Consider the following 12,723-nt stretch of genomic DNA (forward strand, 5'->3'; position numbering starts at 1 on the left):
GGCGTTAAACAACAAACAGAACATTTCTCCTCATCCTGGTGTTTGGTGTTTTCAGAGGCGAACTCCTGGCACGAGCTGTTGGAGGGCCAGCCCACCCTCCTGAAGCTGACCCCCAAGCTGGGCCTGAACATACAGAGCGGGATGGACCTGCTGTGTCTCGGGGGCATCCTCGTCTCCTTCTTCTGCATGGTGTCGCGGCGCATGCGTGACGTCGTGTCCTTCACCTTGTTGTGGATGTTCTACCTCTCCCTGTACCAGGTATGGGCTGACCCACTAGAGAATTAGCAGATTGAAACAGTATATGCACACACACTAGACCAGGGATTTATCTAGATCTGCGCAGAGACCAGTAGTCACCACCAAGTCTGCAGAAAATGTCAGTAAAAGTTCCCGTTTAATTTTTCAAATTTTGTGAAATTTTCAAAATTTTCAAAAATATGAACTGAAAAAAAAAGAAGTTTGAACAATATCACATTTTCCTCCAATTTGCCTGCCAGTTTAGGTTGGAAGGAGAATTAAGAAGACGGGGTGGGGCTCCAGGGATGTACCGCCCCCAAGTGGTCAGCTGATTCGGAGGGGCCTGGTCATAATATCAACCACTTGTTTATCTGGTCAAGACTCAATTATTTGAAGGCCACATCATATCAGCCATATAGCTTGAACTTTGCTGAACGTACTGGCTGTGTGTTTGATAAATATGAATTTGTTTTTTCCTCTGTGTTTCAAGTTTTGGAGTCATGATAAAAAAAGATTAAGAGTCAAAAAGAGTCCGAGATTTTTGCGCAGTTTGATTGGCTAAGTTTTCTAGCATTCCAAGGTCAACCACAATAACACAGCACATTACATTCATACATCGTAGTAAAACGTAATACCACTTTCAAATACTGTATGGCATACATTTCAAGGGAACCTTACATGTTATGAAGCCAAGTAGTCAATATATCTTAAAGGACCTAGGGGTGGTCAAGTTGTGTCAGGTTAAACACACTTGATATTTCTTTGGCATACTTTTGAAACCAAAATCACGTAAATATTCAGAAAACCTGCATCATTAGGAACCATTTTTATTTGTGTTCATGGTTTGTCAAATAGAGAGTTGCTCAGTGAGATTCCAAATATTTCTTTGGCTGAAAACTCAGGACTAGGTTAGTGTTGTTGTTGATGTTATGTTTGACCACTGCATTTGTTGACAAGGTTTGTTTTATTGTTTTATTTTACAGGTTGGCCAGACCTTCCTGTGGTTTCAGTGGTGAGTAGGCAGAGGGATTTCTGTTTTATTGCTAGAAATAAGACAAACTGCTTCAATATTGCTGCTGGTTCCTATACCAACTCTCTTTTTTTGGACAGGACGGAATCATTTTCTGCTGAATGTTTAAATCATTCGTCACCACTCGCCCCTTTTCGTAGCCTGCAAGAAGATTTGTCCCCCTATCGATGAATGTTATGTGCGAAAATACGACAAACCAATCAGAACCGCGTATGATTTCAAGTTCTTCGTCAAAGAATCTCTCAGAAATAATTTTAGATTTTCCATGTCTTGCATCTAAAAATATACCCAAAACACATTTAAATGTGTTCAATCATACTGTATAGTTTGGCATGTCCTGATGTGCTTTATATCTGAAATATATATAATATATGGGGAAATATATGTGAACCATTACACAACGAGTTGACAATTGTTTTAGATATGCCCGTTTGCTCTCAAACGGAACCCGGTCGCAAAAATGGCCATGAGAGGGACACGAGTCGCTATTCGGCTTGTCCCGGAATAACACAAAGTGGTCATGAATGTGTTTAAATATGTGGGTAGAAAAGGATCCTGAATCAACTTTCACAAAGCGATGTTTGGGCTAAGATGTGAAGAATATGAATATCTATTACGCTCTCCATACTGTAATACGACCTGTGAAAATCCGGGTTAGAATGGGTCCACAGCAACCCATGCTTTTCGTAAGAGGTGATGGGATTGGGTGGTCAGGCTTGCTGACTTGGTTGATGCATGACATCATATCCCAGCTGCGTGGATCTTTGCTCATGATATCAATCACTGGATGGTCTGGCCCAGACTTGAATTTTTACAGACAGGTGTCACAAAGCTGGAATATGGCTGTGATAACAAACGAAATAAAAATCATACTGTAATACAATTCTTTTTCCTATTATATGATATTTATGTCAAGAAAACTCACTCAGCTAGTCAATTTATTGATAAATACAATTTAGAAATCAAGGCAATGTTTTTATCCTTTTTGTTATCGACTTTAGGGACATCCTGCTGCTTGAGGCTGGCTTCCTCACCATTATCGTGGCGCCATTCAACTTCCAACTGTTCCGATCTCGGAGCCCCCCACAACACCAGCACGACTCCATCACCATGTGGCTCCTCAAGTGGCTCCTCTTCCGCCTCATGTTCGCCTCAGGCATCGTCAAGCTCACCAGTCAATGCCCCACCTGGTGGGGACTCACTGGTAAGGGGAAATCACTCTAACAAATACTGTCCAATGTGACAGATGGCAAAAACCATTGAATTCAAGGAAGAATTTCAGAAGAATTGAATTCGTTACCTGATGATTCATTAATCAGTTTCTTGTAGCTTGATGGTTTGATAAAGGCAGATGTGTCTAATTGCTTGAATGCCAGTTGACCCATGCTTGTGTGAAAAGAAGTTAAAATATCTGTGAAATATGTTTTGGGTGTTGATGTCTTAGTCAGTTGAGTTGTGTCCCTTAGTTGTGCCAGGAGCTGCTGATTGTTTTGAATTCCAAATTCACTTGATTATGATGCTTTGTTTGTCAGCATACCTGTGTGAGTTTGACCAAAGTGTGTCACTTCAGACTCTACTTCAACATTCATTGAAAGACTGTAAGCCTCATTCACTCACTCACTCACTCAATTACCCTTTCACCCAATCACTACCTCACCCACTCACACAACCACCCAAACACCACCACCCCCCCCACCCCCCCCCCCCACACACACACACAGCCAGACACTCACCCATACACTCACCCTTTCACTCACTCACCCACTCATCCACACACTCACTCACCCACGCCCACACTCATCCACCACTCACTCACCCACCCACACACTTGCTCACCCACCCACCCACTCTCCCACTGACTCACCCTTTCACCCACTCACACAACAACTCACTCACACACTCACCCTTTCACCCACTGACTCACTCTCCCACTGAACCACCCTTTCACCCACTCACCCACCCACTCATCCTTTCAACCACACACTCACCCAACCACTCATCCTTACACCCACTCACTCATCCTTTCACCCACTCATCCTTACACCCACTCACTCACCCTTTCACACACTCATCCTTTCACCCACTCACTCACCCACACACTCATCCTTACACCCACTCACTCACCCTTTCACACACTCATCCTTTCACCCACCCACTCATCCTTTCACCCACTCACTCGTCCTTTCACCCACACACTCACCCACACACTCATCCTTTCACCCACACACTCACACACTCACCCACACACTCACCCTTTCACCCACTCACTCACCCACACACTCACCCACTCACCCACACACTCACCCTTTCACCCACTCACTCACCCACACACTCATCCTTTAACCCACACACTCCTCCTTTCACCCACTCACTCACCCACACACTCACCCTTTCACCCACTCACTCACCCACACACTCACCCTTTCACCCACTCACCCACACACTCACCCTTTCACCCACTCACCCACACACTCACCCACACACTCACCCTTTCACCCACTCACTCACCCACACACTCACCCTTTCACCCACACACTCACCCTTTCACCCACACACTCACCCTTTCACCCACTCACCCACACACTCACCCTTTCACCCACTCACTCACTCACCAACACACTCACCCTTTCACCCACACACTCACCCTTTAACCCACTCACCCACACACTCACCCTTTCACCCACACACTCATCCTTTCACCCACATACTCACCCTTTCACCCACACACTCGTCCTTTCACCCACTCACCCACACACTCACCCACTCACCCACTCACCCACACACTCACCCTTTCACCCACTCACCCACATACTCACCCTTTCACCCACTCACCCACACACTCGTCCTTTCACCCACTCACCCACACACTCGTCCTTTCACCCACACACTCACCCACACACTCACCCTTTCACCCACTCACCCACACACTCACCCTTTCACCCACTCACTCACCAACACACTCACCCTTTCACCAACACACTCACCCTTTCACCCACACACTCACCCTTTCACCCACACACTCACCCTTTCACCCACACACTCATCCTTTCACCCACACACTCACCCACTCACCCACACACTCACCCTTTCACCCACTCACTCACCCACACACTGACCCACTCACCCACACACTCACCCTTTCACCCACTCACTCACCCACACACTCACCCTTTCACCCACACACTCACCCTTTAACCCACTCACCCACACACTCACCCTTTCACCCACTCACTCACCAACACACTCACCCTTTCACCCACACACTCACCCTTTAACCCACTCACCCACACACTCACCCTTTCACCCACACACTCATCCTTTCACCCACATACTCACCCTTTCACCCACACACTCGTCCTTTCACCCACACACTCACCCACACACTCATCCTTTCACCCACACACTCACCCACTCACCCACACACTCACCCTTTCACCCACTCACTCACCCACACACTCACCCACTCACCCACACTCACCCTTTCACCCACTCACTCACCCACACACTCACCCTTTAACCCACACACTCCTCCTTTCACCCACTCACTCCCCCACACACTCACCCTTTCACCCACTCACTCACCCACACACTCACCCTTTCACCCACTCACCCACACACTCACCCTTTCACACACTCACCCACACACTCACCCACACACTCACCCTTTCACCCACTCACTCACCCACACACTCACCCTTTCACCCACACACTCACCCTTTCACCCACACACTCACCCTTTCACCCACTCACCCACACACTCACCCTTTCACCCACTCACCCACACACTCACCCTTTCACCCACTCACTCACCAACACACTCACCCTTTCACCCACACACTCACCCTTTCACCCACTCACCCACCCACTCACCCTTTCACCCACACACTCATCCTTTCACCCACATACTCACCCTTTCACCCACACACTCGTCCTTTCACCCACTCACCCACACACTCTCCCACTCACCCACTCACCCACACACTCACCCTTTCACCCACTCACCCACATACTCACCCTTTCACCCACTCACCCACACACTCGTCCTTTCACCCACTCACCCACACACTCGTCCTTTCACCCACTCACCCACACACTCACCCACTCACCCACTCACTCACCCACACACTCACCCTTTCACCCACTCACCCACACACTCACCCTTTCACCCACTCACTCACCAACACACTCACCCTTTCACCAACACACTCACCCTTTCACCCACACACTCACCCTTTCACCCACACACTCACCCTTTCACCCACACACTCACCCTTTCACCCACACACTCACCCTTTCACCCACACACTCATCCTTTCACCCACACATTCACCCACTCACCCACACACTCACCCTTTCACCCACTCACTCACCCACACACTGACCCACTCACCCACACACTCACCCTTTCACCCACTCACTCACCCACACACTCACCCTTTCACCCACACACTCCTCCTTTCACCCACTCACTCACCCACACACTCACCCTTTCACCAACACACTCACCCTTTCACCCACACACTCACCCTTTCACCCACACACTCACCCTTTCACCCACACACTCATCCTTTCACCCACACACTCACCCACTCACCCACACACTCACCCTTTCACCCACTCACTCACCCACACACTGACCCACTCACCCACACACTCACCCTTTCACCCACTCACTCACCCACACACTCACCCTTTCACCCACACACTCCTCCTTTCACCCACTCACTCACCCACACACTCACCCTTTCACCCACACACTCACCCTTTCACACACTCACCCTTTCACCCACTCACTCACCCACACACTCACCCTTTCACCCACACACTCCTCCTTTCACCCACTCACTCACCCACACACTCACCTTTTCACCCACTCACTCACCCTTTCACACACTCATCCTTTCACCCACCCACTCATCCTTTCACCCACTCACTCGTCCTTTCACCCACACACTCACCCACACACTCATCCTTTCACCCACACACTCACCCACTCACCCACACACTCACCCTTTCACCCACTCACTCACCCACACACTCACCCACTCACCCACACACTCACCCTTTCACCCACTCACTCACCCACACACTCACCCTTTAACCCACACACTCCTCCTTTCACCCACTCACTCACCCACACACTCACCCTTTCACCCACTCACTCACCCACACACTCACCCTTTCACCCACTCACCCACACACTCACCCTTTCACACACTCACCCACACACTCACCCACACACTCACCCTTTCACCCACTCACTCACCCACACACTCACCCTTTCACCCACACACTCACCCTTTCACCCACACACTCACCCTTTCACCCACTCACCCACACACTCACCCTTTCACCCACTCACCCACACACTCACCCTTTCACCCACTCACTCACCAACACACTCACCCTTTCACCCACACACTCACCCTTTCACCCACTCACCCACACACTCACCCTTTCACCCACACACTCATCCTTTCACCCACATACTCACCCTTTCACCCACACACTCGTCCTTTCACCCACTCACCCACACACTCTCCCACTCACCCACTCACCCACACACTCACCCTTTCACCCACTCACCCACATACTCACCCTTTCACCCACTCACCCACACACTCGTCCTTTCACCCACTCACCCACACACTCGTCCTTTCACCCACTCACCCACACACTCACCCACTCACCCACTCACTCACCCACACACTCACCCTTTCACCCACTCACCCACACACTCGTCCTTTCACCCACTCACCCACACACTCACCCTTTCACCCACTCACTCACCCACACACTCACCCTTTCACCCACACACTCACCCTTTCACCCACACACTCATCCTTTCACCCACACACTCACCCTTTCACCCACTTACCCACTCACTCACCCACACACTCACCCTTTCACCCACTCACCCACACACTCACCCTTTCACCCACTCACTCACCAACACACTCACCCTTTCACCCACACACTCACCCTTTCACCCACACACTCACCCTTTCACCCACACACTCACCCTTTCACCCACTCACCCACATACTCACCCTTTCACCCACACACTCACCCTTTCACCCACACACTCGTCCTTTCACCCACTCACCCACACACTCACCCTTTCACCCACTCACTCACCCACATACTCACCCTTTCACCCACACACTCACCCTTTCACCCACACACTCATCCTTTCACCCACACACTCACCCTTTCACCCACTCACTCACCCACACACTCATTCATTCACTCACTCACCCTTTCACACACTCACTCACCCACACAAGCATCCTTTCACCCACTCACCCACTTACACACGCATCCTTTCACCCACTCACTCACCCACACACTCACCCTTTCACACACTCACTCACCCACACACGCATCCTTTCACCCACTCACTCACTCACACACGCATCCTTTCACCCACTCACTCACCCACACACTCACCCTTTCACACACTCACTCACCCACACACGCATCCTTTCACCCACTCACTCACTCACACACTCACCCTTTCACACACTCGCTCACCCACACACTCACCCTTTCACCCACTCACTCACTCACACACGCATCCTTTCACCCACTCGCTCACTCACCCACTCTCCCACTGACTCATCCTTTCACCCACCACTCATCCTTTCACCCACTCACTCACCCACACACTCACTCTTTCACCCACTCACTCACCTTACAATTCCCCCCAACTCCCCCTACAATTCCCCCCTACACCCACACACATCCTTTCACCCACTAACTCACCCACTCTCCCACTGACTCACCCACCCACTCTCCCACTGACTCACCCTTTCACCCACTCACCCACTCACTCACCCACTCACCCTTTCATTCACTCACTCACCAACCCCCACACACCCCCACTGACTCACTCACTCAACGACTCACTGGCCACTCATACATGTATACGGTCTGTTAATAAAAAAAAGTAAGCTTTCCTATCTATGATTTCTTTTTTTTGTATTGTGTGATAAACATTAAAAGAAAACATAAATATGTTTTTGTTTTATTTGCAGCCTTGAATCATCATTTTGAATCCCAGGTAGGTTTCTGTTTCCCCCTACAATTCCCCCCTACAACTCCCCCTACAACTTCCCCCTACAACTCCCCCCTACAATTCCCCCCTACAACTCCCCCCTACAAATCCCCCCTACAACTCCCCCCTACAAATCCCCCCTACAACTCCCCTACCATTCCTCCCCCTACAATTCCCCCCTACAACTCCCCCCTACAACTCCCCCTACAATTCCCCCTACAATTCCCCCTACAACTCCCCCCTACAAATCCCCCCTACAACTCCCCTACCATTCCTCCCCCTACGATTCCCCCCTACAACTCCCCCCTACAACTCCCCCTACAATTCCCCCCTACAACTCCCCCTACAACTCCCCCTACAATTCCCCCTACAATTCCCCCTACAACTCCCCTTACAATTCCCCCTACAACTCCCCCTACAACTTCCCCTACAACTCCCCCCTACAATTCCCCCCTACAACTCCCCCCTACAAATCCCCCCTACAATTCCCCCTACAATTCCCCCCTACAACTCCCCCTACAACTCCCCCCTACAACTCCCCCCTACAACTCCCCCTACAATTCCCCCTACAATTCCCCCCTACAACTCCCCCTACAACTCCCCCCTACAACTCCCCCCTACAACTCCCCCTACAATTCCCCCCTACAACTCCCCCCTACAACTCCCCCTACAACTCCCCCCTACAACTCCCCCCTACAATTCCCCCTACAATTCCCCCCTACAACTCCCCCTACAACTCCCCCCTACAACTCCCCCCTACAACTCCCCCTACAACTCCCCTACCATTCCTCCCCCTACAACTCCCCCCTACAACTCCCCCTACAACTCCCCCTACAACTCCCCCTACAATTCCCCCTACAATTCCCCCTACAACTCCCCTTACAATTCCCCCTACAACTCCCCCTACAACTTCCCCCTACAATTCCCCCTACAATTCCCCCCTACAACTCCCCCCTACAATTCCCCCCTACAATTCCCCCCTACAACTCCCCCCTACAATTCCCCCCTACAATTCCCCCCTACAACTCCCCCCTACAATTCCCCCCTACAACTCCCCCCCTACAACCCCCCCTACAATTCCCCCTACAACTCCCCCCCCATCCCACCCCCTACAACTCCCCCCCACCCCCCACAACCCCACCCCCTACCCCCCCCAACTCCCCTACAACTCTTTGTCAATACTATGCTTCAACATGGGGAAAGGCTCAGACATTGCACGCTTGTGACAGTTGTCCTTGTGTCTGGAGGATGGGGGTTGAAGTTTATGGCAGTATTGCTCCCAGACCTGGCGGGTAGCCAGGTGTGTGGAAGCTATGCCTGATTTTTTAAAAGTACTGATTTTACGGCATCTGCCATCTTGTTTATTTGACTTATTGACTTTTGCCATTGACTTATTACATTTCTTGGTGTGAATGTTGTCCAAACTGCACGAAATTGCTGAAAATGCAATCAGATGTTTAAAAAATTTCAGGGGGGGGGGGGGGGGGGGGGGGGCACCAGACCCCCCCTAGACTTTTCCTCTTTTTTCGAGTAAACCTGCTCACATCCCTGATACAGTAGCTTCAATGTGAAGTTTCATCCAGATGCACAAACTTTGAACAAGTTCTTGATATATATATATATTATCTTACACACATTCAGCTTTCATCTGATGAAGGGGCAAGATCCAGCTGTTTAAAAGGGAGGGGTCCAAAATATGTAAATCCTCCCTCAGGTAGTTTTACTGCCAATAACATAATACATTTGGTTTTCAGGGAGGGGGCATGGATCCCCCATCTGCATCCCCCTATTTTCAAAAAAAGAAGTTGTTATCCATAAGAGGTTTCATGTCCTCAAACTTTGAACAATTCTGAATATCTACTGTTTTCTACTCTCAAGGTTCACTGTGCACTATTTTCTTCTTCAACAGTGTATTCCTACACCCCTTGCTTGGTATTGGCATCAGTTTCCAACATGGTTGCTGAAGCTGAGTGTCGTATCAACGTTTGTCATCGAGATTGCTGTACCCTTCCTCTTCTTTGCACCAGTCAGGTCTCTCCGTGTCGTCGCCTTTTACGCTCAGGTTAGTCGGCCATTTTATTCAGAACTTGTACAAACAAGCTGTGAAGCTGTTTGGACTGTATCTGCTGGGACTATTGTTTGTTTATTTGTTGTTTTACGCCACACTCAATATTCCAGCTTTATGATGGCGGTCTGTAAATAAGAGACCAGACAATCCATTGATTGTTATTATGAGCACTGATATACTTTTGGGATAAGATGACATGCATTAACCTTGTCAGCAAGCCTGATTGTCTCTTACGAAAAGCATAGGTTGCTGAAGATTAGACATGATGAGAATATTACCGAGTGCAGCGTTAAACAACAAACACTGTATAACAATGTGTTTCCATTCATCCTTCGACCCGTGAATATTCCGGGGTAGAATAGGTCTTCAGCAACCCATTCTTGCCATAAAAGGCGACTTTGCTTGTCATAAAAGGCGACTAACGTCTTTAAATGGGATCGGGTGGTCAGGCTCACTGACTTGGTTGATGCATGTCATCGATCCCAATTGCGTGGATCAATGCTCCTGATATTAATCACTGGATTGTCTGGTCCAGACTTGATTATTTACAGACCACCGTCACATAGCTGGAATATTGCTGAGTGCGGCTTAAAACAACAAACCAACCAACCGTTCATCCTTCACTGATGTATGAAGCAAAAATAATAAACACGTTGCATGATATATTGTATGAATATATTATGGAGTCTTTAATATGACAATAAATTAATAAATAGTTGAATTACTGGCGTGCACAGATCCGATTGAGATCAGAGCATTAACAATGTCACCATGTGACTTTTTATCACATTTAAAAATTTGCATTCAGTTTAAAAAGTGATTTGCATTTTGAGCGGTCAACATAAACATTATTACAATACTAGTGCCTTGAGTGCTGATTACATTTTCTAGAAGGTATGGACTATTTCGACACACATGACGGATAGATAATGCTGTAAAATACATGTCTCAATATGTGAATATTTATATGATGTTATGGATCAAGGATATTTAATAAAATAAAATTCAATAAAATCTCCCCAAAATTACTCATGCTCCCTAACTTTTTGTGTTTGGTACATACTGTAAACAGCTTTATATCTGCGCCGTTAAAATATTGCGAATACCACACCAAAGACAATACTGCGACGAGATATTTTTGCGAGCTGTTGTGTTGAGATGACCCCTCGATTACCAAACAATAGACAGCTTCTCTCCGAAGCTAGTTTATCCAAGTTGGCCGGAAGGGATTGCGACCAATTATCAAATACGATAATTGACTCAACTCAGTGTCATGTCATGTGTGGACAAAATTGCAAAGGACACTGACGCAATCAAGCGAGGTTGGAAGAAGGCAGGATTACTGTGAGGTAACAGTGACACTGACTGGTCTGTTTACACTGTCATTTGTGATGTAGTGTGTGACCATTCTGCATTCATTTGTGTTTTTAACTTATTGAGTAACTTGTGGTTCTGGTTGATGATTTCAACATTTGATGACGTGTTGCAATGAATAAAGTATGTATGTACTATTTATACTTATTTTTGCGTTTTTAATTTTTGCGATTGAGTCTCGTTCGCAAAACTCGCAATAATAAAATGGTCGCAAAAAATTCCTTGTTTACAGTATTACCGGTAACAAACAGATATTCTGTTAATGCCAAACTGTTTGAATATGAAATCATAGCCCAATAAAATTGAGACAGCTGAAACTTCAATAGATATGTTACTGTTTGCTTTTGAAATAAATCGCATATTTACAGCATACATTATAATTCTAACAAATACAAAACCTGTTTTATCAAAGACAGAAATCCTGTATTTCAGCTGTCATCTTATTCTAAAATGTTTGAGTTTTCAATAGAAGTCCTCTTCACTGTCAACTATTCATAATAAGTTGTGCCTGTAATAGTATCTTGCTTCCCATGCTTCATACAGCATAAATTATGTTTGTTTATATCATTGCGTAACACGACATGCATAGTCAAGCATTGTGGGTCCTATCATGGGTTGAATTGACTATCACATTGAATCAATTCACGTGTGAATCATTCCACCCCTGTTATGAATAATCAACCAACTATTACCCTGAAGGAATCAGTATATCACAGATTAGCTTTGGAGCAGATATCAAATGCAGTCATCTGTAGGGCTGTGACGATACACCAACTGTGCAATCCTGTATAACGATACCTTGTCATGATCCGTTATGTATCACGATACTTGCATGTGCTCTTATCTGTGGTGCATATGCCATCTTTTTCAAAGACAGGATGACCAAATAACTGCCACACTAACGATTTACAGTTGGCAGTGTCAACTATGAAGTGATGGATGAAAATATTTACGTTT

General features: G+C 47.6%; 1 protein-coding gene across 1 annotated transcript in view; it reads left to right on the forward strand.

Annotated features, from left to right (window-relative positions):
- The window catches only part of LOC139466757 (lipase maturation factor 2-like), a 56,109-nt gene that overhangs the window by 2,982 nt on the left and 40,404 nt on the right, over positions 1 to 12,723 (forward strand). Inside the window, exons 3-7 of the mRNA XM_071248421.1 lie at positions 56 to 258; positions 1,221 to 1,249; positions 2,269 to 2,471; positions 8,305 to 8,330; positions 10,234 to 10,386. Coding sequence (XP_071104522.1) covers positions 56 to 258; positions 1,221 to 1,249; positions 2,269 to 2,471; positions 8,305 to 8,330; positions 10,234 to 10,386 — 614 coding nt within the window. The remainder of the gene's footprint in view (positions 1 to 55; positions 259 to 1,220; positions 1,250 to 2,268; positions 2,472 to 8,304; positions 8,331 to 10,233; positions 10,387 to 12,723) is intronic.

The sequence above is a fragment of the Haliotis cracherodii genome, unplaced genomic scaffold (genome assembly GCF_022045235.1).
Source record: "Haliotis cracherodii isolate W230 unplaced genomic scaffold, xgHalCrac1.p SCAF_19, whole genome shotgun sequence".
NCBI classification, from domain to species: domain Eukaryota; kingdom Metazoa; phylum Mollusca; class Gastropoda; order Lepetellida; family Haliotidae; genus Haliotis; species Haliotis cracherodii.